Here is a 26,058-nt window from a genome sequence, read left to right on the forward strand (position 1 = left end):
ATACATCAGAGAACATGATGATGAAATCTGAACATACACAGACTGTGAGTCAGCTCACATCCCAGAACGAGGTCCTTCGAAATAGCTTCCGAGATCAAGTGCGACATTTGCTGGAAGAGCACAGAAAGACAGTGGAGACATTACAGCAGCGGCTCTCCAAGATGGAAGCACAGCTCTTCCAGCTTAAGAATGAACCGACCACAAGAAGCATGTATGTACACATGGAAATATTAGTTGTTCATGTTTTCAGGTATTTATGTCTCTTAAATACATTCTTCACAAATTCATAAGAAAGAAAATTTACTAGGTGTCACCAGTGTCAAATCTGATTAATGAATTTTGGATTTGCTTACTAGAAAGATATTTGAATCATCTGAATCCTTCCCTCTTGATTATACTTACAGAAGCCTGTATCACCTCTTAGAATGCTGACTTTGACGTATTCCTTACCCTCAGTGGAAAGGAGTATTTCTTTTTCTCTGACTTAAACATGCTTTGTCAGTCTCATGACACGTCTTTTTTTTTTTTGAGACGGAGTCTTGCTCTGTCGCCCAGGCTGGAGTGCAGTGGCGTGATCTCGGCTCACTGCATGCTCCACCTCCTGAGTTCACGCCATTTTCCCACCTCAGCCTTCCGAGCAGCTGGGACTACAGGTGCCTGCCACCAGGCCAGCTAATTTTTTGTATTTTTAGTAGAGACACAGTTTCACCGTGTTAGCCAGGATAGTCTCGATCTCCTGACCTCGTGATCCGCCCGCCTCGGCCTCCCAAAGTGCTGGGATTACAGGCATGAGCCACTGTGCCTGGCTGACACGTCTTAATTCTAGTATTCACCAGATTTGTTTCGTGTTCTCCGTTGTTAGTCATCAAATTTGTCTACTTTTTAAATAGAAATGTTAGATAGAGCAAGGAACTTAGAAACACTCAAGCGGCACTGAATGTATAGAATTGCATAACCAATATAGCTTCTTTGCTTTCACATTTACAGCTATTGGAGTTTTAGTTCAGCCGCACCCAGTGTCTTCCATTCTGCTTCCAGGAAGAAATGGAAAAATGTTAGCCATGATGATGCAGTATTTTAGTAGCAAGTTGATGGTGTTTTGGTTTCCCATGGGAAATATTGTCACTGGAGCATTAGCAGCTATCAGTCACTTATTAGGGTAAAAAAGCAACTTCAGAAGAATTTAACATATGCCAAAGAATCAACAAAGGAAGTAATCAGCCAGGGCAAAGGTCGCACAAGAGATTGTAATCTAGCAATCAGCAGTGGAATAAGCAGTCAGCTTACCAGAAACCCAGGAAAATGCTTCAGAAAGGGCAGTCAGGACTAAGGCAACTTAATGAAATGCAAAATAAATGAAATCTGAAGTTTAAAAATCTAGATTACAATTCTGGTTTCTAACTCAGTTATGAGACCTTGGGCAAAGTCATTAAATTTCTCTGAACTTCAGATTTTGGGGAGTCAATAAACCAATACATGTCAAAGGGCCTGATAAACTTTACAGTTTAGACCGGGCGTGGTGTCTCACCCCTGCAATCTCAGCACTTTGGGAGGCCAAGGCAGTTGGATCCCATGAGGCCAGGAGTTTGAGACCAGTCTGAACAACATGGTGAAATCCCATCTCTATTAAAAATACAAAAATTATCTGGGCGATGGCATGCACCTGTAAGTTCCAGCTACTTGTGGGGCTGAGGTGGGAGGATGGCTTGAGCCTGGGAGGCAGAGGTTGCTGTGAGCCAAGATCGTGCCACTGCACTCCAACCTGTGTGACAGAGTGAGACCCTGTCTCAGAAAAAAAAACACTTTACAGTTTATCAGCAAACAGGAAAGTCTTGCTAGACAATGTAATTGATTATTTCCATGCCCTGGATTCTGGGCTCTTACTGTATGAGCACTGTAGGTATGAGCAGCAACAATTAAGAAGCTGCAGAGGTAAAGGTATAAGGGCAGTGATTGAGGAGTCTGCCAAGCAGATTTCAGCAAGTATGTTTCAAGAAGTATGCAGCAATCTGAAATACCTAATCCTGAAAAATTGCTACAATCTAGTTTTTTAATTTTGGCCAGTATTTAGCAGTAGTTTGGCCCTCTACTCTAAATTAATAAAAAATAAGTAGTACTATATTATGAGCTGTGTTATCTAACAGTTTATCTTAGCTAGTAGCAATTAATTTATAGCTTCTATTAAAATGACTATCGTAGTTAAAAGTTTGATGACTAAGTTTTGTTTTTTTGTTTTTTTGTTTTTTTTGAGCTGGAGTCTCGCTCTGTTGCCAGGCTGGAGTGCAATGGCGTGATCTTGGCTCACTGCAACCTCCACCTCCTGGTTTCCAGCAATTCTCTGCCTCAACCTCCCCAGCAGCTGGGATTACAGGCACCTGCCACCGTGCCTGGCTAATTTTTTGTATTTTTAGTAGAGATAGGGTTTCACCATCTTGGCCAGGCTGGTCTTGAACTTCCCGACCTCGTGATCCACCCACCTTAGCCTCCCAAATTGCTAGGATTACAGATTTCAGCCACGCCCGGCCTTGATGACTAAATTTTAAGAAATGTTTTAGCAATTCTTCATACACCTTTCACTTATCTTATAGTTACTTAATTCCTCTACTCTTATCATTTGATATTTTCATTTTATTGTGTATCTCTGTAAGGCCGAATCAATAGATTTTGAACAATCTCACACTTAACCTTTAAAAAAAATCTAATAGGCCCAGTTTCCTCTCAACAATCTTTGAAGAACCTTCGAGAAAGGAGAAACACAGACCTCCCACTTCTAGACATGCACACTGTAACCCGGGAAGAGGGAGAAGGCATGGAAACAACTGATACTGAGTCTGTGTCTTCCACCAGCACATACACACAGTCTTTAGAGCAGCTGCTTAATTCTCCCGAAACTAAACTTGGTATGTTACTCTGTCTAAATATGTTTTTCTTATTTAATTTCACTGTCTTATTTAATTACTATTACTCTAAGTTACATACGCTTTTTTGGGCTGCTCCAATAAAATTTCTTTCAGTATTCCACTACCTGTTTGTATTAGGGTTCTCTAGAGGGACAGAACTGATTGGATGGATGGATGGATGGGATGGATGGGATGGATGGATGGATGCTTATTAAGTATTACCTTACATGATCACTAGGCCATCTGCAGGCTGAGGAGCAACGAGAGCCAGTCTTAAGTTCCAAAACTGAAGAACTAGGAGTCTGATATACAAGGGCAGGAAGCATCCAGCACAGGAGAAAGATGTAGGTTGGGAGGCTAGGCCAGTCTCGCCTTTTCAGGTTTTTCTGCCTGCTTTATATTCACTGGCAGCTGATTAGATGGTACCTACCAGATTAAGGGTGGGTCTGCCTTCCCCAGCCCACTGACTCAAGTGTTAATCTCCTTTGGCAACACCCTCACAGACAACACTCAGGATTAATACTTTGCATCCTTTAATCCAATCAAGTTGACACCCAGTATTAACCATCACACTGTCCAAATGGAAAATTATTAAACAAATCTTTTTTAAAATAAAATGCTAGGTCTTGCCCTAGGCTTGAACCATAAATAAGTGGTGGGAAGTTTATAGTCACAAATAGGTGGTGGATATTAGAAAGCAGGATAAACTATCCTCTCACCCTTCCAAGAAACTGACAGTTTCAGTTTATTCCTCTTGATGAAGTAATGCTAAATTTTTGTAGTGATGTTTTGGTATATTTTATTACCTGTAATTAATGTTACTGTTCAAAATTTAGGGGGAATCTGTTTGTCATCTTCCTGAAACTTCAGGATCACCTGGAGTAAGGGTCATTTGTATTCATGGTCACTGACCACGTGGGGTAGAAACTGCAAGTCATGGTTCCTTCAGGCAAAGTTAATAGTGGTGACATGGAGGCATCATGATAGAGCAGCAGCAGGCTCCAGAAGCCAATTTGACTTTGTGATTTCTGCAAAAATTACCTGTCAACTGTGAGCCTGTTTCATCGTCTGTAAAGTTTGAATAATGATATCTACCCCACCTGATAGAAGATTCTTAGGAGGGAACATGATACGTGACCAGTAAATGTTAATGCTTTCCTTATACGTGAAATGACATAAAATCTTGGTATATTAATAGATGGGAAGAAGATGTGTAATAAAACTGTCTATAAACACAATTCTGACAAATTTCAGAACTGGGACTCATAGGGCTTGTATTCAGTTAGATTACATGCTTTACAACAGAGATACTGTTTTATTTGTGTCACCTACAACATATAATCTGTTGATTGAGGTATGCTGAATAGATGAATGGCAAAGAAAGCAGACCTATAAAATATCACATAGTAAGATATTTATATTTAGATTTTTCTTACTTAGAATCTTCATCTGTAATCTATGATTTTGAAAATTAATTCTTGGAACAACATCTTGCAGAGCCTCCATTATGGCATGCTGAATTTACCAAAGAAGAGTTGGTTCAGAAGCTCAGTTCCACCACAAAAAGTGCAGATCACTTAAACGGCCTGCTTCAGGAAACAGAAGCAACCAATGCAATCCTTATGGAGCAAATTAAGGTGAGATCAGAAAACCTGGCCACCGTGAAAACTGCCAGTTTGGTTTTCTTGACCCTCCGTACACATGCACCCAAATTTAAAAATTCACATTGCAGATGTATCTATAATGTCTTGATCTTTATATTAGATTCCTGATGGTGAGAAATATTGCCTTTTTTTTTTTTTTTTTTTTGAGACAGAGTCTTGCTCTGTCACCCAGGCTGGAGTGCAATGGCACGATCTCGGCTCACTGCAAGCTCCACCTCCCGGGTTCACGCCATTCTCCTGCCTCAGCCTCCCGAGCAGCTGGGACTACAGGTGCCCGCCAACATGCCTGGCTAATTTCTTTGTATTTTTAGTAGAGACAGGGTTTACCCTGTTAGCCAGGATGGTCTCAATCTCCTGACCTCGTGATCCACCTGCCTTGGCCTCCCAAAGTGCTGGTATTACAGGCGTGAGCCACTGCATCCAGCCAAAATACTTCTTTTACACCTATTACATAAAGATTATTTCTTATTCCTACTTTTTCTAAGAAACCGTAATAGATTTAGAAACTAGAGAGATGTTCACAAATCATTGTTCACATATGCTTAAATAAAACTTAAATGGATGTGAGTCTTTGAATTCTAAAGATAAACAGTAAATTTAAATTATTCAGCTGATATTTATAGTACTGAACTACTAAACAGTTTTCAGGTGGAGATGGCAAAGTGGCATGGGAAGTTTTTCCTGTTTAAAGTAGACACCAGAAACATCTAGGAATGTTGCAGAGCAGTTGAGGATTACTCAAATGAGGTATTTCCACCCTGGCTCACTGATAAATCACCCCTCAGAATAGAGTCATACTGCTTATTGAGGAGTTCTTATGACCCAGGCCCTGGGCTTTACATATATTATTTAATCTCATCACTGGTTGAGAGAAAAATTGAAGCTGGTAAATGGTGGAACAAAATTCAAACTCATAGCTGTCTGAAAAGTACATGCTTTTCCCCTGTACTTTGCTGCTCCTAATAGATCTGTCCTGCCACTGTGCAAGGCCACTAGCTATCCTTGTCAGATTATTTTAAAGCTGAATTCAGTTATTTTCAGTAACTTGTATATATCATGACATTCCACCATTAAAAATCATCTCTATAAAATAACATTTTCCCACTAATAAAAACATTATCATAGCTAACAAATCACTAACTAGCCCAGTAAACCTAAATGACTTATTTAAATGTTATATTTTCTTTTTTTTTTTTTTTGAGATAGAGTCTCGCTCTGTCACCAGGTTTGGAGTGCAGTGGTGCAATCTCAGCTCACTGCAATCTCCGCCTCCCAGGTTCAAGCGATTCCCCTGCCTCAGCCTCCCAAGTAGCTGGGACTACAGGCACGCACCACTATGCCTGGCTAATTTTTTTTATTTTACTAGAGACACGGTTTCACCATGTTGGCCAGGATGGTCTCAATCTCCTGACCTCGTGATCTGCCCGCCTCAGCCTCCCAAAGTGTTGGGATTACAGGCGTGAGCCACCATGCCTGGCCAAATGTTATATTTTCATAAATTTATACTCTCTTCATGATTTCTTAGTCTTCTTTATTGTCACTTTTTTAAATGGTCTTAGGTTTGAGGACAAAGTTCGCTAACTTTCTTGTCTAACCTAAAATGAAAATATACTAAAAGCTATGGCTTGGTTTCAACCTGGAAATCTTCCTCAAAGACTTGAACATGCTATTACCTTTTCTGTATCATTCTTTGCCTCATTTCTCTGATAGTGTTTCACATTGTCTTATATTCCTGAATTTTCACTGTGTCTGAACTTTTGATTAAGTGCCGTTCACTGTAGACGTCTTAACTGCCTGGGACTTTAGGAACAGGGTAGGGGCAGGGGGTTAGTGGAGGCTACAGATGTTCCCGTCAGCCCATTTTCAGAGCCCCATGCCATACTGGCTTAGTTTCTATAGAAAGTAGAAGGCAGAGGGAACATCTTGGTACCAACCCATGGCTCCAGTTAGCTGCTCCTCATGGAGATGTTCCATCAGTTCCCCAGCTTTCAACTCCAATTTCCATGATACCCTGTGCTTCTGAGACAAGAACCCCAGTATTTACACAGGATGCATCCTCTCCTCTTGTCAGTGATACTTGGTAAGCTGCTGGACTGACTCATTTCCACCTCTTCATCTGTTTATCATGAGAATTTCTTGATGTGTCTCATCTACTTTTTCTCCTCTTGTATTAGCTTGTTGCTTTTCTACTTCACCCCTCTTCCCTCCAACCCCAAACAGCTTAGGACAATGGAGTCATATAGCCCAACACTTGGTTCATATACAGCAATCCACTTTCTAGGCAGATGCAGCTTTGAAACTATCTCATAGTTGGAGTTCCGGTTTTCATGTCAAATGGATTTTATACTGTGATGTCATAAACTCCTTTGAAATGCTTGACATACAGCTGCTGTAGTTAACTGAATTCCTTCCTTTATTGCCATATGGAGGGAAGGGAGAAATTTGCGGGGAAGAGAAGAAAAATACATGAGTTCAGTCTGCCATATTTAATCAGAAGCTCCTAAAGCCCATTTTTAACTCATTTCTCTAACACCAGCTTCTCAAAAGTGAAATAAGAAGATTGGAAAGGAATCAAGAGCGAGAGAAAGTCTGCAGCTAACCTGGAATACTTGAAGAACGTCTTGCTGCACTTCATTTTCTTGAAACCAGGTAGTGAAAGAGAGAGACTTCTTCCTGTTATAAATACAATGTTGCAGCTCAGCCCTGAAGAAAAGGGAAAACTTGCTGCGATTGCTCAAGGTGGGTAAAAGGAGAGTCTTAGAACTTCTGACTTATAACAAACTAAACAGCCTGGTGGTTGAGAATTTGTCTGTATGTGTAACTTTTAAATTTTGCTCATTTGAATTGGGTCTATCATATGAGTAGGCCGTGACTAGATTTGAAAAGCTGACTTTTTAACATCTTGAGGCAACTGTAGTACATTTATATAATTTTAACATTCAGCAAAATACAGTAAGTGCTTAGCTTGATCTTCTAGCTCTTTGAAAATTGGATTTTTATCCTGGTGTTGAGTTCTGGTGTTCAGCTGAATGTGGTTTTGTTTTAAATTCTACTTTTTAAAAAACATTTATTAGCTTGTTCCTTTTCTACTTCACCTCTCTTCCTTCCTCCAACCCCAAATAGCCTAAGACAATGGAGTCATATAGCCCAACACTTGGCCTATATACAGCAATCCACTTTCTAGGCAAGTGCAGTTTTAAAACTGTGCCATAGGCCAGGCACCAGTGGTTCACTCCTATAACCCCACCGCTTTGGGAGGCCGAGGCAGGCGGATCACAAGGTCAAGATACTGAGACCATCCTGGCCAACATGGTGAAATCTTGTCTCTACTAAAAATACAAAAATTAGCTGGGCGTGGTGGCATGCGCCTGTAGTCCCAGCTACTCAGGAGGCTGAGACAGGAGAATCGCTTGAATCCAGGAGGCGGAGGTTGCAGTGATCTGTCACGCCACTGTACTCCAGCCTGACGGCAGAGTGAGACTCCATCTCAAAAAAAAAAAACAAAAAAAAACCTATGTTGTAGTTAGAGTTGGTTTCCATGTCAGATGGATTTAATACTGTGATGTCATTAACTTCTTTGAAATGCTTCACATACAACTGCTGTAGTTAACTGAATTCAAGCTGCATCTTAAGAATTATGGTTTTGTTTTTGTTTTAGTTTTAAATTACTTTTATTTTTGACATTTTCAAGCATACAAGGAGGACACTATAATCTCTCTTGAGTTGTCACGCATCTCTAATAGTTTTCAACTCATGGATAGTCTTTTGGCGTAAATAGGGGAGAGTTACAGACTTAAATCCCACACATCATTTCTTTCCCCAGTGAATAATTCAATGTTTATTGGATTTCTCTGTCACCTATACCTAGTTTATGTTCATTTTGCCTGTGTTATTGTGAATGTCTTTTTATAGTATCCTAAATAGGGCTCATATATTGGATTTGGTTGATGTTCCTTAAGCTTTACTTTGTTGTTGTGTTTTTGTTTGTTTGAGATGTAGTGTTGCTCTGTCACCCTGGCTGGAGTGCAGTGGTCCGATCATGGCTCACTGCAATCTCCACCTCCCGGATTCAAGCGATTCTCCTGCCTCAGCCTCCCGAGTAGCTGGGACTACAGATGCATGCCACCATACCCAGCTAATTTTTCTATTTTTAGTAGAGACGAGGTTTCACCATGTTGGCCAGGATGGTCTCAATCTCTTAACCTTGTGATCTGCCCGCCTTGGCCTCCCAAAGTGCTGGGATTACAGATGTGAGCCACCACGCCCCGCCATTTTGTTATTTTTGTATCTATAACAATTATATATATAAATGTATTTTTTAATGTGCCACTTATTAATTGAAGAAAGTGGTCATTTATGCTATAGCAGTCCTATATTTGGGTTTTAATCATTACAGGGTAACACTGAACTTGTTCCAGTTGCCTATAAATAGGAAGATCCAGGTGCAATTGGGTGGGATGGTGGACAAAAATATATCATAGATGGTATTGTGTGCTTTCTAAGACATCAGGAGGCCCAGAATGTCCAGACATCTTGCTTTTGACTGACTGACCTTATCTAGTTGGTGCTCTTTAACATGTTCCCCTATCCCCTGTAAATCCTAATAACTAAACTGATGAGTCATCCTCAAAATTGAGCAGGCATCTGAATCATCTGGTATACTTACTAAAATTCCAATTGCTGGTCCCCAATTTCTGACCCAAGAGTCTGCATTTTTAACAATTTGTTGCTGATGCTTCTGGTCTGGGGCCCATACCTTGAGAAACCCTGGTCTAGAGTCCTGATAAGATTCAGGCTTAATTTTTTTTACAGACATACTTCATAAGTAGTATTGATAGTTTCTTTGAATCTGGTTTTTCATAATCTTTCTAATGATGAAGGTAGAATGTTCTCAATACTGACAGTAATCTCAGTTCTTCAAACTATAGGATAGATTTCTATGGCCACAATAGTATTTTTGTCACAAGGGCCCAAATAAGAATACATCTTGTATATTTTTAGTAAGTAGTTATTCAAATTACAAATTCACTGTCTTTAATTTATTCTAACAAAAGTAAACCTAATTTTATAGTTATAAAAAAGAAGAAATCTACTTCTAGTCATCTAAGAGTAAAACTGCCCCTATAAAAAAAAGACAGAAATCTCAAAATTATAACTAATTTTATAGTTATAAAATTAACCAGGACTTTAAAACGTTTGCATTTTAAAATTAAAGTTTTCAATAGTTTTCAATACAACAATGATATTATCTCAAAATACTTAGCATGTCTAACAGCCCTCTTTTAAAACCTCAGTATGTTTAATGTAGATGTTGCTAACATCCAGGTGGCTCCTATAAGTTAAGGGTCCATTGATTTAGAAGTTCTAAAAGAGACTAACCTAAGGGATACCAATAACAGATATTTTTAAAGGATTTCATAGAGGAGATACACATTAGAAACCCAGAACTCTAAGATGTGCATTTGCTAAGTCCTGTAAACAGACAGGAAAACACTTACATTTAAATTAGTTTGCGCTTTAAAGATTATTTACTACTTGTCTCTTATCAATGTGAGTACATAAAAGATACCTTATTACAATTAAAAACGATGGTTTAGCAGCAGATTTAGATACTTACATTCTCTCTTTAAGAAAGAGAATGTAAGGCCTGGCACGGTGGCTCACACCTGTAATCCCAGCACTTTGGGAGGCCGAGGAGGGTAGATCACCTGAGGTCAGGAGTTCGAGACCAGCCTGGCCAACATGGTGAAACCCCTTTCTACTCAGAATACAAAAATTAGCCGGGCACGGTGGCACATGCTGTAATCCCAGCTACTTGGGAGGCTGAGGTAGGAGAATCGCTTGAACCCAGGAGGCAGACGTTGCAGTGAGCCGAGATGGTGCCATTGCACTCCAGCCCGAGCAACAAGAGTAAAACTCTGTCTCAAAAAGAAAAAAAAAAGAATGTAAACTAGAAGATAGTTCAAAAGAAATTACACAGAATTCAGCATGGGAGAAACAAAAAACGAGTGGGAAAAGACATCAAACATGTTTTTACTAATCGAAGTTCTAAAAGGAGAGAAAAGAATACAGCACAGATAATATATGAAGAGAATGGCTGGAAATCTTTCAGAACTGTTGAAGGATATCTATCCACAGATCAAAAACCCAATAAAATCTCAAGCAGTATTAAAAAAAAAAGAAGAAATTTTTTTTTTCTAGTCACATAAGAGTAAAACTGCCCCTAAAAAAGACAGAGAGAAATCTCAAAAGCAGCCGGAGAAAGAAGACACATTGCCTCACAATAGACTTCTCAACAGCATTGGTGTAGTACTATCTCATGTACTAAAATAACTGCCAACCTTTTATATTTTCCAAGATCTCTTCTGGAAAACAAAAACTTTAAGAATCCGCCTTCATTGAAAATTCTTAATGATGTACTTCAAGCAAAAAGAAAATGTCCTAAGTAAAAGATCTAAGACGCAAGAAAGAAAGACATGCAAAGGAAACTTACCACCATATTACAGATATGGACTGTCAGTCTGACTGGTCACACTAGGGGCATTTTGTTACCAAGGCCTTGAAAATAATAACCAACACTGCATACATGAGGGATGCCAGAAGAAAGGTCTGAGAGCCACTCTTCCTGGCACTGAAGGAAACAGGGCCCATCAGAGCAAACAAGTACCTTTTGCCTCTTTCATCTCCTTGGAAGCAAATGTTTATAATCTCTGGTTTTGTGTAAAGTTTATAACAGTATTTTTCATTCAGGTTGCTACCTATTAGTGGATGGTGAAATTAATTTGGTGGATCACATTCAGAATTTTTTTTTAAATCAAAAGAATACAAGCTGGGCTCAGTGACTCACACCTGTAAGCCCAACAGTTTGGGAAGACCAGGCAGGAGGATTGCTTGAGAACAGGAGTTCAGAATCAGCCTGGGCAACATGGCGAGACCGTATGTCTACAAAAATTTTAAAATATGCCAGATCTGGTGGCATGTGCCCATAGTCCTAGCTACTCGGGAGGCTAAGGCAGCAGGATTGTTTGTTATAAGGAGTTCAAGGCTGCAGTCAAACTTCTGGTCAAAATCCTGGTCACGCCACTGCATTTCAGCCTGGGCAACAGAGTAAAACCCCATCTTTAAAAAAAAAATTAAGAAATAAAAATAATATGTCAAACATTAGAATATGTTGAATCTAGTAAGGGTAAGCAATTATTTCTTGAAACTCTACATATATACATGAGTGTTGGTAAATACCTGACTGTATCATCAGCTCTAGATATAAAATGTTTATGATGTTGGCTGTAAGTTTATGAGGAAGGAATAGTTTTCCTTTCTGTGGGTTTGGGTGTATTTGGGAAACATTAGCTTAGGGGGTAAAGTAGGTTACCCAACTCTGAAAAGCAGCATCAAAGTCCTTATAATAAACACATATTAGAGGCCCAACTTAAATTTCAAGCAGATGTCATGAGCTGCTCAGAGTAGCGTGTTACAACTCTGCGTTATAAGGTAAAATGACTTAGAGTGTAGCAGTAGTCCCCAAACAATGTCAAATAGACACTGGTAAGTATAGATTGCTCCTCTCCTTGCATCGCAAATATTAATTCACCCTGCCCCCACACGCATTAAAACTCAGCGTATTTCACAAATTGAGTGTTTCATTTCTATTTGAGATAGACTTATGGTAAGTCAGCTTTGCTCCCCAAATAAGTTAGCCATATAGTACTTCTATATGCAAAATTTGAATCTCAATTTTACTACTCAAGCGGGAAGTAAAAGTCATTTTTCTGTATCCTCTTTGCTCCCAGACTGGGTTACAGTTTACAGATCTGAATACTGTCACTTGTACACCATACATACACAGAGGTCTAAAACTCTCTACAAGTAAATAAAGAGGAAAAAAAGCCCAGCAACCCAATAGGAAAATAGGCCAAGCTGTTACAGGCTTTTTGATCATCTCCAGACTGGCAGGAAGAGAATGCATACTCACACTGTAAGTGCCTGATTTGATTTGCAGAGGATATAGAACCTTATCAGAAAACAACCTTCCAAAGCAAGAGCAAATGCACCCTATCTCAGCACAGCTTTTCTTCAATTCTTATTTACCTAAGGAGATGAATAGCTGCCAGGAACATTGTTTGCACAAGGGCAGGAGCCTGCCAGATCTGAGAACACAGCAAAATTTTTATTTTGTCAAAAATCTTATATTCAGCTTACACCATTCATTTCAGGTGAACATACAACAATCTGCATTTCAGTTCAGGGAAACGTTTACAGACATCTGGTTCTCTTTATTCTTGGGAACAAGGTTACCTCACTTGGAACACAACCAGTGCCAAGTTGTCCATCCCTAAGCAATATCGCTTCCTCCTACTTTCTAGAAGTCCTTCAGATTGTGGAAGACAGACTTCTCAGAATTCTTTGCCCTCATTTCCTCCTCCAGAAATTCATGCCTTTGTATAATCTCTTCCCCTTGAGAGCCAGTAGGCTTAACCTAATGAGTTATTTTTAACCAGTAGAATACAGCAAAAATGATAGATTACAAGAGATTGTGGCTTCTGTCTTGCTAGTGGACTCTCTCTGTCTTCTCTGCTTGCACACTTGGTTGAAGCAAGCTACCATCCCAGAGGCAAGGAACACAGGCCATCAGTTTAGCAGCCTTGAGGAACTAAATTCTTCCAACTACCACATAAGTTTGGAAGTAGATTCTTCTGCAGTCCAGCCTTCAGATGAGACCCCAGCCATGCCAACATCTTGATTGCAGCCCTGTGAGAGACCTTGAAATAGAACCATTTCTGATCTCCTGACCCACAAAAACTGTGAAATAAATATGTGTTAAGGAACTAAGGTTGTAGTAATTTGTTATGCAGCAGATTGTAAATAACACGCAGATAAAACCAGACAGAACAGAAAAATAAAATGGCTTTAACTCTAGAAAGTTTCCCCATGTAAAATTTTGAAAATGCTACTCTGCCTAAGGTCAAACTGTCATACATAGATACATATGAAAACACAGAAAGGTGTCTGGAAGGGTAATACCAAATTAAATCTTTATCCAAGAGGAATGAAAACCAGTATTCACACAAAAACCTATGTACAAACCTTGTGAATATATTAAAAACCAGTGAATTATGCACTTTAAAAAGGTGAATTATGTGGTATATGAGTTATATCTCCAAAACATTTAATTAAAAACCTGTATACAATTATTCATAGAAACTTTCTTTAAAATTGCTAAAAACGAGGAAGATCTCAGTTATCCTTCAGTTGGCAAATGAATAAACAAACTGGTACAGCCATGCAATTGAATACTGCTCAGCAATAAAAAAGAATGCACTGCCAGTACAGCAACATGGATAATTCTCAAATGCATTATGCCAGTTGACAGAGGTCAGACTCAAAATACTGTGTACAGTGTGATTCTACTTACATGCCACTCTGAGAAAAGTAGAACTATAAGGACAGAAAACAGGTTAGTGGTTGCCAAGGAGTGGGAGAAGCAGCCGGGGAGAACTTTGAGGAGGGAAAAATGTGCCAGGCCTTGGTCGGTGGTGGTACATAACTCTGCATTTGTCAAGACTCAGTGCTATATGCTGAAAATGGCAGGTTTTACTATAAGTAGGTTGTACCTCAATAAACATGATTTTTAAATGATTAAAACTTTGGTTTTTGTTTGTTTTGGTTCACTTTTAAGGTTTACCATAAATCTATTGGTTTTAGATTCTAAGTTGTATATAAGCTTCTATTTTAAAAGAATTTTTTTTTAAATCCTCTTATTGTCAACAATATTTAGTTGTGCTGGAAATTTTATTTTGGAATTGTTAAATAGAGAAAGACAATAAATAATGTTCAAGAACAGACATTGATTCATCAAAGTATGTTCTGAGAAGACGGTATTTCAGAATAGAGGAAGAATTTCTTACGTGCTGGTAGGATTGTTTGTAGATAATCATTTCTGCATAATTTTCATAGCTGGATTTCTTTAATAAAGCCATTTAAAAGTTAAGTTCTAGATTGCTTCATGTTGCTTATCAATGTTTTAAAGCTAAAATATAAAATTAGCTGTTAAGTTGGCTCAACCGGAAATTCAGTATATCCTTTAAAAAGAGAAATTTAGTAAGTAATGTGTCTAAAGAATGACATATGGATGGGTACAGTGGCTCGTGACTGTAATCCCAACACTGTGAGGCCGAAGTGGGAGGATCACTTGAGCCCAGGAGTTTGAGACTAGCCTGGAAAACAGTGAGACCCGCATCTCTACAAAAAAACAGAAAATTACCCAGGCATGGTGGCACACACCTTGTGGTCCCAGTTACTTGGGAGGCTGAGGTGGGAGAACCACTTGAGCCTGGGAGATAAGGCTGCATTGAAGTCTTATCACGCCACTGCACTCCAGCCTGGGTGACAGAGCAAGACCCTGTCTCAAAAAAAAAGAACCCCCCCCAAAAAAGACATGTAATCAGTAAAAGAGACATTATTTGCTTGTATTGTAAGAGTGGTTCTAAAATATAGATTTGACACTGAGAAATTTTAATACTCTCTTTTTTCTTTTTTTTTTCTTTTTTTTTGTTTTACTTTCCAAAGGTGAGGAAGAAAATGCTTCCCGTTCTTCTGGATGGGCATCCTATCTTCATAGTTGGTCTGGACTTCGATAGGTTGATGGAAGGAATATTTTTATTAACCAAATAGAATCTATTTACAAAAATGGTTCATGTATATTACCATCATTCTTTTGTCAAAAAGTGTGTATATATGTTTGCATCTACATATATTTGTACATCTATATGACAGATGTATTTTAAAAGTTTCAACTTGAAGTAAAAGTACAACAGCTTGAAGTGTTGATACCAGGCCACAGCCCTCTGACTCGTGATCTCCCGTGCATGCTGCCAGAATAAAACCACCAGGAATGAATTCACTCCCCACTTCTCTGAAACCTCAGGACCCGCCCATTTCTCGGCAGTACTGTGAATTTTGAAGTTAAACTAAATTTTGGTACCATACCAACTGGAATTTAGGCTTTAAAAATAATGTTTCAAGGCCAGGTGTGGTGATTCATGCCTGAAATCCCACTACTTTGGGAGGCTGAGGCTGGAGAATCACTTGAGGCTAGTGAGCTGTGATTGTACCGCTGCACTTCAGCTCAGGGAACAGAGCGAGACCTTGTCTCTAAAAATAATAATAGTAATAAAATAAAAATAACGTTTTATGACTATTTATTGCAAGGTCAGATTTACAGATTGTTATAAATTGTTGAGAAATTTTTGTGATTAGAATATGAATGAAAAAGCTTTATTGGTAAAAGTGACATGTTAAGGGGCTATGAAGTAAATATGCTGCAGTTAATTATGCTAAGTTAAACTACAATTTAGTTATTTGCTTTAAAATAAACTGTTCTTTTTTTTATACTATCTTAAAACTCATTATGTTGTCAGAGCCCTAGAGCTGGCTAGTATAACACTGACTGAATAGGTGGGCCCACCACCTGAGTCGAGGTGATTTCGTGGTGCCTCTCCAGGCTCTTGGCATGGTGTCACTGCATGCAAGCCATGAATCTGTTTCCAGAATCCTCTCCATTTTCCCAAATAAAAACCTATCACAACAGTGACTATATCACTCAGCATTGTATCTAAATATAAAACTGGTGCTTTCAGTGTTTTTGGCAGATAGTGTTCCATAAGCTTTCCATCAGAAGGGATTTTAGAAAGACATCTTAGAGGTCCGTGCTACATCTTCACAGTTCCTCTGAATAACCTTAGGGTGGTAGTCTTACTTGCCTTTGACACCTCTGCATATGTTTTAATGACTAGATCAAAACTAAATCAAAAATTGGATAATTTTTAATATTTATGTGTTAATCACACAGTATGCTCTCTGAAGTTCTCTTAAGCCTTCAGTTTGTACTCTTAATTTTCTTTCTGAGCTGGAGAACTGACTTTGCACTTTGGTTACACAGAACATTGGTTTCCAATTTAGTTTAACTGAAATTTGCTGCTGGATATGTTGAGTTTGTTCTTTAAAAAATATCTCATATATCTTGTCTTTCCTCCTGTCTTAGAAGAACAGACCTAACTAGTGAATGTATTAATGAAAATGCATCTATTTCAGAGCTGACATGAAGAGTTTAGTTTTTTTACTTTATAAACTGTGAATATGAGTATGCCAGCTGCATACAATGTAACTAATCATATTTAAATATATTTCACTTTCTCTTTGACTTTAGACCTTTTGAAGTCTGTATAAACTTGTTTTGAAATATAGTCTCTACTTAACGAATGTCATAACAATACTTCTTTGCATGATAAAAAATTATTACTTTGATTACAAAAGGCATATTTTTTCATGGTTTCCGCAATGAGAGGAAGTGTAATGATTATTTTAATATTTCTATTAAATATGTTTAACTGTATACTTTTATGGCTGCTCTTTTATGTTAGACACTGTCTCTTTGGGGTTGTTAATTGGTTTCTGAAAGGGAACTTCAAACTCCTTTACTAGTGGCCTTACATGATTGGTCCCTATTAGGTTGTTGAGAGAACGTCGACCAATTCTTTGATACCCACCAGGTAGACCGTAGTACCTGCCATGTCTGACACCCTGCATCCAGCTAAAACTAGAAACAGCACTGGGCCTCCCTGTGGACAAGACATTGATTTGACCAGAAGCAGATGTCTGGCTAAGGCTGACAACCAAAGTTGGCCTTAGATGAAGGGCTTTGTTCAGTTAGGGGCAGAGGTCATTAATTTTTTTTTTTTTTTTTTTTTTTTTTTGAGACAGAGTCTTGCTCTGTCGCCCAGGCTGGAGTGCAGTGGCGCGATCTCGGCTCACTGCAAGCTCTGCCTCCCAGGTTCACGCTATCCTCCTGCCTCAGCCTCTTAAGTAGCTGGGACTACAGGCGCCTGCCACCATGCCCGGCTAATTTTTTGTATTTTTAGTAGAGACAAGGTTTCACCGTGTTAGCCAGGATGGTGTCGATCTCCTGGAGGTAATTAATTTCTTTGGATGTTTGGACTAGGAGATAGGGAGAGACAGAGCAGAAAGAGAAACACAGATGCCACAAGAAGGAGGAACAGAGCTAACCCTGGATAGGACTGGATACAGCAGCCAGACCAAGAGAGGCATCTAGTGAGAAGCAGCTCTTCAGCCCTGGGCCTGGTGCACACATCAACTCCTTGGTTTCTAAGAACCAAATTTGGCCCAGCACAGTGGCTCACGCCTGTAATCCCAGCACCTTGGGAGGCCAAAGCAGGTAGATCATGAGGTCAAGAGATCAAGACCATCCTGGCCAACATGGTGAAACCCCATCTCTACTAAAAATACAAAAAAAAATCAGCTGGGCATGGCGGTGTGCGCCTGTAGTCCTAGCTACTTGGGAGGCTGAGGCAAGAGAATCACTTGAACCTGGGAGGCAGAGTCCAGTGAGCCGAAATCACACTACTGCACTCCAGCCTGGCGACAGAGTGAGACTCCGTCAAAAAAATAAAATAAAAATAAAGCCAAATTCATACAGTCCCTGAGGAGTGGGAACTGATGCACATCTCTTGTATACAATAAGCTATGCTTGTGCTCTGAACAGTGTAAGATTGAGAATTGTATTCCTTTAAAGAAAGTTTGGCAGAACTGTAACTGAATTACTAACAAGGCACTGAGAAGGCATACCGTACTTTGTATTCTTTTTAAAGTCCATGTTAGGTGGTGGTGTAGCTGGAAGTGTATAGTTGAGGATGTAAAGTTTCCCCTAAAAAATTTTTGGTATTTGGCGAATGGCATAACACATCAAAAAATTGGTTGTATCATATGATTAAATTGCAATGTGATGATTTCAACTTGGTGGAAGACTTCTACTTTGTCTTGGTATCTGAAAATCCCCTTTGCTTCAAACTTAATACACACCAAGGAAAACAACCTGATACAATTTTGCAAGTGTCTTTGAGCTAATGGTTTTTCATGGGTATTAAAAAGCATTGGGTTATTTATGTATAATTTCTATGTAGAAAGAAAATGTGTGTTCCATTCAAGATACGGTTACACGAAAAGGCATCTAGTTGTGACCTTCAAATTATTACTTATATACCTATAGAAAATTTCTATAAATAGGCTGGGCGCGATAGCTCACACCTGTAATCCCAGCACTTAGGGAGGCCAGGGTGGGCAGATCACCTGAGGTCAGGAGTCCAAGACCAGCCTGGCCAACATGGTGAAAACTTGTCTCTACTAAAAATACAAAAATTAGCCAGGCATGTTGGCCCATGCCTGTAGTCCCAGCTACTCAGCAGGCTGAGGTAGGGGAATCACTTGAACTCGGGAGGGGAAGCTGCAGTGAGCCAAGATCACACACCACTGCACTCCAGCCTGGGCAACAAAGTGAGACCCCCATCTCAAATAAGGAAAGAAAATTCCTATGAAGAAACACTATACCACTGAGTTTCAATAATAGAGATGATTAACCCAGTTTCCCTGCAAGGATGTGCTCACTGTGAACAGATGTAGTGGTTACCACTCCAGATGTCTGCCTAGCATTTGAGACAACAGTCCCTGTCACCCCTGCCTCTCTCGGGGAACTTTTGCCCCACCACCACACAGAGGGGCAGTAGGCCCAGCCATAATCAACTGAAACAGATACAGAGTTATGACCTGAGCCTAGGCAATTAGGTTTTCTCAGGAATATGGATCTGAGACTAAAGAACTCAGCATCTTCCTATGACTGGAATTGTAGCATGTAAGTACAGAAGCTTTGGAGTGCCCACGAAGAGCAGAGAAAGCCAGCCAAGAGAGTGCTAGGTTTAAGTTGACATAAGAGGTCAACAAAATCGTGAAGTGAGTGTTCTGGGGACCTGAGAGTCAAGGGACTGGATTCTGTACAATGTCTCTGCATCGTCATAGTAAACTTCCTACACGTGCTTTGAAAGTAAATATCAGATATTTTGGAGCACAGTATAATGGTAAAGTATAAACTGTGAACTTACACAAGAACACCACAATTTCCGCTTCACTGACGAATAACTTGGGGCATGTTCTTCTTGACTGCTCTGAGCCCCCTCTTCTTTATCTGTAAAAAGGAAATAAATTACATAGTTGTGAGCCCCCACTTCTTTATCTGTAAAAAGGAAATAAATTACATAGTTGTGAGCCCCCACTTCTTTATCTGTAAAAAGGAAATAAATTACATAGTTGTGAGCCCCCACTTCTTTATCTGTAAAAAGGAAATAAATTACATAGTTGTGAGCCCCCACTTCTTTATCTGTAAAAAGGAAATAAATTACATAGTTGTGAGCCCCCACTTCTTTATCTGTAAAAAGGAAATAAATTACATAGTTGTGAGTTATTGGATGACATCATAAAACCCAGCACAGAGGGCTGGACGCGGTGGCTCACTCCTGTAATCCCAGCACTTTGGGAGGCCGAGGTGGGCGTATCACGAGGTAAGGAGATCGGGACCATCCTGGCTAACACGGTGAAACCCTGTCTCTACTAAAAATACAAAAAATCAGCCAGGCGTGGTGGCGGGTGCCTGTAGTCCCAGCTACTTGGGAGGCTGAGGCAGGAGAATGGCGTGAACCCAGGAGGCAGAGCTTGCAGTGAGCCAAGATTGCGCCACTGCACTCCAGCCTGGGCGACAGAGAAAGACCCCATCTCAAAAAAAAAAAAAAAAAAAAAAAAAAAAAACCAGCACAGAGCAGGCATGCCAGCATTCTCTGTCTTCTCAGCCTGCAAAAAGATTTATCAATTTACCTCATATTCTTCTGTTCCTTGTTCTGACCTCAGTGCATGACCCATAGCACCAAGTGTTACTGTCGTTTATGAGTAAACAATTGAGTTAATAAGGAAATAAATTGAATGTTTTCCAGCATTTTGACCTTAACTTATTTTTTAAAACTTTGTACCTCCCAGAGCTGGGAAGAGATTCCAGATTTCCAGACTTAGTCCAGAGTCATGACTAATGCTGGACTTTGTCTATAGCTCTTATTGAAATGTCAGAAAACATTTTTTGCCCCCAAAACTATTAACTGATAAATTTATAGCATCAAAATGCATTTTTTAAAGGAGGCTTTTTGTTTTTTCTTTTTTGAGAGAGAATCTTGCTCTGTCGCCCAGGCTGGAGTGCCTTGGCATAGTCTCAGCTCTCTGCAATCTCTGCCTCCCGGTCTCAGGTGATTCTCCTGCCTCAGCCTCCCAAGTAGCTGGGACTACAGGTGTGCACCACCACATCCGGCTAATTTTTGTTTGTTTGTTTTTGGTAGAGATGAGGTTTTGCCATGTTACCTAGGCTGATCTTGAAGTCCTGGACTCAAGTGATCCGCCCACCTCGGCCTCCCAAAGTGCTGAGATTTCAGGTGTGAGCCACCACACCTGGCCAAAAGAGACTTTTTTTTTTTTTTTTGAGACGAGTGTCACTCTGTCGCCAGGCTGGAGTACAGTGACATGATCTCAGCTCACTGCAACCTCCACCTCCTGGGCTCAAGCAATTCTCCTGCCTCAGCCTCCCAAGTAGCTGGGACTACAGGCACGCACCACCACGCCCGGCTAATTTTTTGTATTTTTAGTAGAGATGGAGTTTCACTGTGTTAGCCAGGATGGTCTCGATCTCCTGACCTCACGATCTGCCTGCCTCGGCCTCCCAAAGTGCTGGGATAACAGGCGTGAGCCACCGTGCCCAGCCCACCCATGGCTAATTTTTTTTTTTTTTTTTTTTTTTTTTTAGTAGAGACAAGGTTTCACCATGTTGCCCAGGCTGGTCTTGAACTCCTGAGTGCAGGCAATCCGCCCACCTCGCCTTCCCAAAGTGCTAGGATTACAGGTGTTTGGTTTTTTGTTTGATTTTCAAGCAACCTTTCTAAGTTTTGCTGTTCTCACTCTTTCTTCACATGTTGGTACTGGCTAGATACAGATTTTGCTTTCCTATTGGAGACTCTTTTGAGAGCTGGCTATCCCCTCTTGCTCCTTTTCTTTTTTCTCTTCCCTACTTCCAAGTTTCTTGCTCTTTTTCTTACCCCATAAGTTACCAGAAATTCATACCCTCTTGAGAGGGCTTTTTGTTTGAACTTCAGTCTTTAGTTTCATCAACTTTTCTAAGGAAATTGATCTGTTAATGAAAGTTGGCTTGCTTGACTTCAGAATATCTGTATTATTCAGTGACGGGTTTTTCTGGTTGCTTTGTTTGAGCATAGTGTAAATATCACCCATTGCATAGCTATGGCAGTGACATAAATCTAGCAGTGTAAGATCGAGAAAAGCTAGAAGTCCCACCACAGATTCTATTTCAGTGAAAGGGATTCTTTTTAACTGCTTATAAAACTAAAGAAAACTTATAAACATGGAAAACAATTATTAAACCCACCATATGCTCATACTGATATTAAATGGTGTGCCAGATTCTGGAAAGAGTTACCTTTTGGTAAGAGCACTGCTTGTTAACTATAGTTGATTGCTTTAGATGTCTAGTGTGTACACAAAAGCATGAATTTTATTCCTTATAACCAAAGTAGAAACCTACTCTGAGCAATTTGACAAAAGTTGACATTATTTATTTTAGTGTAGTTTAAGATTACAGTAAGATACAATTCCTAAAGAGTGAAATATAAGGCTGGATGCGGTGGATCACGCCTGTAATCCTAACACTTTGGGAGGCTGAGGCGGGTGGATCACCTGAGGTCAGGAGTTCGAGACCAGCCTGGCCAACATGATGAAACCCCTTCTCTACTAAAAATATAACAATTAGCCAGACGTGGTGGCACACACTTGTAATCCCAGCTACTAGGGAGGCTGAGGCAGGAGAATCACTTGAACCCAGGGGGGCAGAGGCTGGAGTGAGCTGAGATCACACCATTGCACTCCAGCCTGGGCGCACTCTCAAAAAAAAAAACAGTGCAATATAATTTTTCACAAAATATGGAACTGTGGTAGTCTGGAACAATGTCTCAATATACCTCCTACGCTAAGTATAATAGTAAATATCTGTATTTGGTGGCATAATATGCTCTTAGTATAAACCAAAAACACATGCTGAGCACTGGACATTGTCCAATGTTTAATTCATATGATTCATTCTGAGTTTCTGACTGAGATCATTCTTTCAGACTATGTGTGTTTCTCCTGGGACCCATAAAATATGCAGCCCTAACATGATTTCATTTTTGTTTCCTTTCCTGGAAAAGGAGAAATCATTCAGATCAGCTTTCATATTGCCTTATAGACTATGACTTCAAAATATTTTTAAAGGGACTCCTTTGTTCTAGAACTGCTCTAACACAGTAACCACTAGCCACATGTGGCTATTGAAAGATTGAAATGTGGTTATTCAAAATCAGGATGTACAGTAAATATAAAATACACACCAGATTTCAAAGGCTTACATGAAAAAAGTAATGTGAAATATCTCACTAGTAGTTTTTATAGTGATTACATGTTTAAATTTTAACATTGTGAACATATTAGTTTAAATAAAATATATTGTGAAAATTAATTTCATGTTTCTATTTACTTTTGATGAAAGTACTACTAGAGGCTGGGTGCAGTGGCTCACGCCTGTAATCCCAGCACTTTGGGAGGCCGAGGTGGGAGGATCACGAGGTCAGAAGACCGAGACCATCCTGGCTAACAGGGTGAAACCCCATCTCTACTAAAAACTAAAAAATTGGCCAGGCGTTGTGGCAGGCACCTGTAGTCCCAGCTACTAGGGAGGCTGAGGCAGGAGAATGGTGCGAACCCGGGAGGCAGAGCTTGGCAGTGAGCTGAGATCGTGCCACTGCACTCCAGCCTGGGCTTCAGAGTGAGACTCCATCTCAGAAAAAAAAGCACTACTAGCACATTTTTAAATTACTTGTAGTGATCTCATTTGTAACACATTACATTTCAATCATATACTGCTTTTCTAAAGAGTCACTGCTAAGCCCTGAAATTAACTCCAAATACCTCCCTGGAATACAGTGCCAAGGCAGGGGCTTCCTTGAACTTCAACCTCTAAAAGTAAGCAAGAATTGAGAAATATCTTCTGCTTTGAAAAATATTCACTCCCCAACCCTAATACATCAATTACATATTATCTGGGGGCTAAGCTCCTATTTTAAAATGTAAATTGAAGAAATTAGGCCAGAGTCATTCCCATCTTAGTGCCAATCATATAATCAGATAATTAGATTGCTCTTTCCCTAAAGCCTGTTTAGTTTTTTTGTTTGCTGGTTTTGTTGTTGTTGGGTTTTTTAATTTGTTGTTGTTGTTGTTGTTGAGATGGATACTCACTGTGTCACCTAGGCTAGAGTGCAGCGGCATGATCTCTGCTCATTGCAACCTCCAACTCCTGGGTTCAAGCGATTCTCCTGCCTCAGCCTCCTGAGTAGCTGGGACTATAGGTGCATGCCACCACGCCCGTCTAATTTTTTTGTTTTTTTTTGTTTGTTTTTTTTTTGTTTGTTTGTTTTGAGACAGAGTCTCGCTGTTTCCCAGGCTGGAGTGCAGTGGCACAATCTCGGCTCACTGCAACCTCCACTTCCAAGGTTCAAGCGATTCTTCTGCCTCAGCCTCCCAAGTAGCTGGGACTACAGGTGCATGCCATTATGCCTGGCTAATTTTTTGTATTTTTAGCAGAGATGGGGTTTTGCCATGTTGGCCAAACTGGTCTCAAACTTCTGGCCTCAGGTGATCCACCCGTCTCAGATCAAAGTGCTGGGATTACTGGCATGAGCCACCACTCACAGCTCTCTAAAGCCTTTTGCCAAGACAAATTAGCTCTCAGAGAACCTCAGGATTCCTTTTGTAATGTATTACAAACTAAAGTCTTAACTACTCTTGAAGAGTAGAAAACATGAAAAAGTTCTATGTTAGCCCTTAGAATAATTAAAAATTCATAAGCTCTGAAATACAGGTAATAAAATCATTGCATATGACAAAACAAAAGTTTAAATTGGCGTTTGTAAACTCTGCATGAAAGCCAGGTTTCTCACTACTAGAAAAAGAAAAAATGTTATAAATAAGCCAAGGAGAATTCCAGAATGAATCCTGTGGTGCCAGATATATGTTAACTACAAGGAATAACAGTGACCTTACACTGGAAACACCTTAACCATGGGCCAAGGTTAGAGATATAACAGCATTCTCACACCCCCTTGCACAGCTACCCCCAATGTTAACATAACTGTTAACAAATTATCAAAACTAAGAAATTAGTCTTGGTATGTATCACTAATTAAACTCCAGACCTCAGTCAGGTTTTCCCAGTCTTTCCTTCAGTGTCCTTCCTCTGTTTCAGGATTCAATCCATGATCCTTGACACTTGGTACTTTGTCAGATGTCCCGCTGTATGGGTTTGTTTGATGTTTTCCCATGATTAGGGATAGACACTGCAAGACTCACAGCTACTTTACAAAGAAGCCTCTAGGGAGCTCCCCAGAGAAGACAGGGGAGACAACACAAGGACACTAGAGGAAATTTTAGCCTCTGACATCCATGACTATATAGCAAATAGTAAACAAAGCCTAACTCCTAGCCAGAGAAACACAAAATCCCATACTAAAGCCTTATTTAACTCAGTTCCTTTCACCCAGTACATCATATACAGCCTCAAACAAAAAATTACAAAGCATACTAAAAGAAAAGAAACCCCACAGTTTGAGGAGACAGAGCAAGCATCAGAACCAGACTCAGATGTGAAAGAAATATTGGAAGTATCCAACCAGGAATTTAAAATAACTAAGATTAACATGCTAGGGGCTCTAATGTAAAAACAGCATAACATGCAAGAACAGATGGGTAATGTAAGCAAAGAGATAAAAAACACTAAGAAGAAATAAAAATGAAATACTAGAAATAAAAAACACCATAACAGAAATGAAGAATGCCTTTGATGGGTTCATCAAAAGAATGGATATGGCCAATGAAAGAATCAGTGAGCTCGAAGAGATGTCAATAGATACTTCAAAAGCTGACATACAATGAGAAAAAAGAATGAAAAAGAAAAAACAGAACAAGAGTCAAGAACTGTGAGACAATTACAAAAGGTGGAACATGGAGACTTTTTGGAAATACCAGAAAGAGAAGAAAAAGAGAAAGAAAGCCGGGCGTGGTGGCTCACGCCTGTAATCCCAGCACTTTGGGAGGCCGAGGCAGGCAGATCACAAGGTCAGGAGATCGAGACCTCCTGGCTAACACGGTGAAACCCCATCTCTACTAAAAATATAAAAAATTAGCCAGGCGTGGTGGCAGGCGCCTGTAGTCCCAGCTACTCGGAAGACTGAGGCGGAGCTTGCAGTGAGCTGAGATCGTGCCACTGCACTCCAGCCTGGGCAACAGAGCAAGACTCCGTCTCAAAAAAAAAAAAAAAAAAGCGAAAGAGAAAGAAACAGAAGAAACATTTGAAGCAACAGTGACTGAAAATTTCCCCAAATTAATGATAGATACAGCTATGGTCTGAATGTTTGTGTCTCCTCGAAAGTTATATTGAAACTTAATCCTCAATATGATAGTACTGAGGTGGGGCTTTTGGGAGTCAATCAGGTTATGAGGTTATAATTAATATA

The 26,058-nt window shown here is 39.8% G+C and overlaps 1 protein-coding gene across 1 annotated transcript; it reads left to right on the top strand.

The window, feature by feature from the left end:
* Positions 1 to 16,955, top strand: LOC100434897 (GRIP and coiled-coil domain-containing protein 2). The gene is given in 6 exon segments (XM_063719267.1): positions 1 to 211; positions 2,706 to 2,900; positions 4,398 to 4,537; positions 7,101 to 7,148; positions 7,150 to 7,303; positions 15,131 to 16,955. Coding segments are annotated over 6 exon segments (630 nt in total). The 5' UTR covers positions 1 to 189; the 3' UTR covers positions 15,202 to 16,955.
* The last annotated feature ends 9,103 nt before the right edge of the window (positions 16,956 to 26,058 follow it).

Source organism: Pongo abelii, chromosome 20, assembly GCF_028885655.2.
Source record: "Pongo abelii isolate AG06213 chromosome 20, NHGRI_mPonAbe1-v2.0_pri, whole genome shotgun sequence".
Lineage (NCBI taxonomy): Eukaryota > Metazoa > Chordata > Mammalia > Primates > Hominidae > Pongo > Pongo abelii.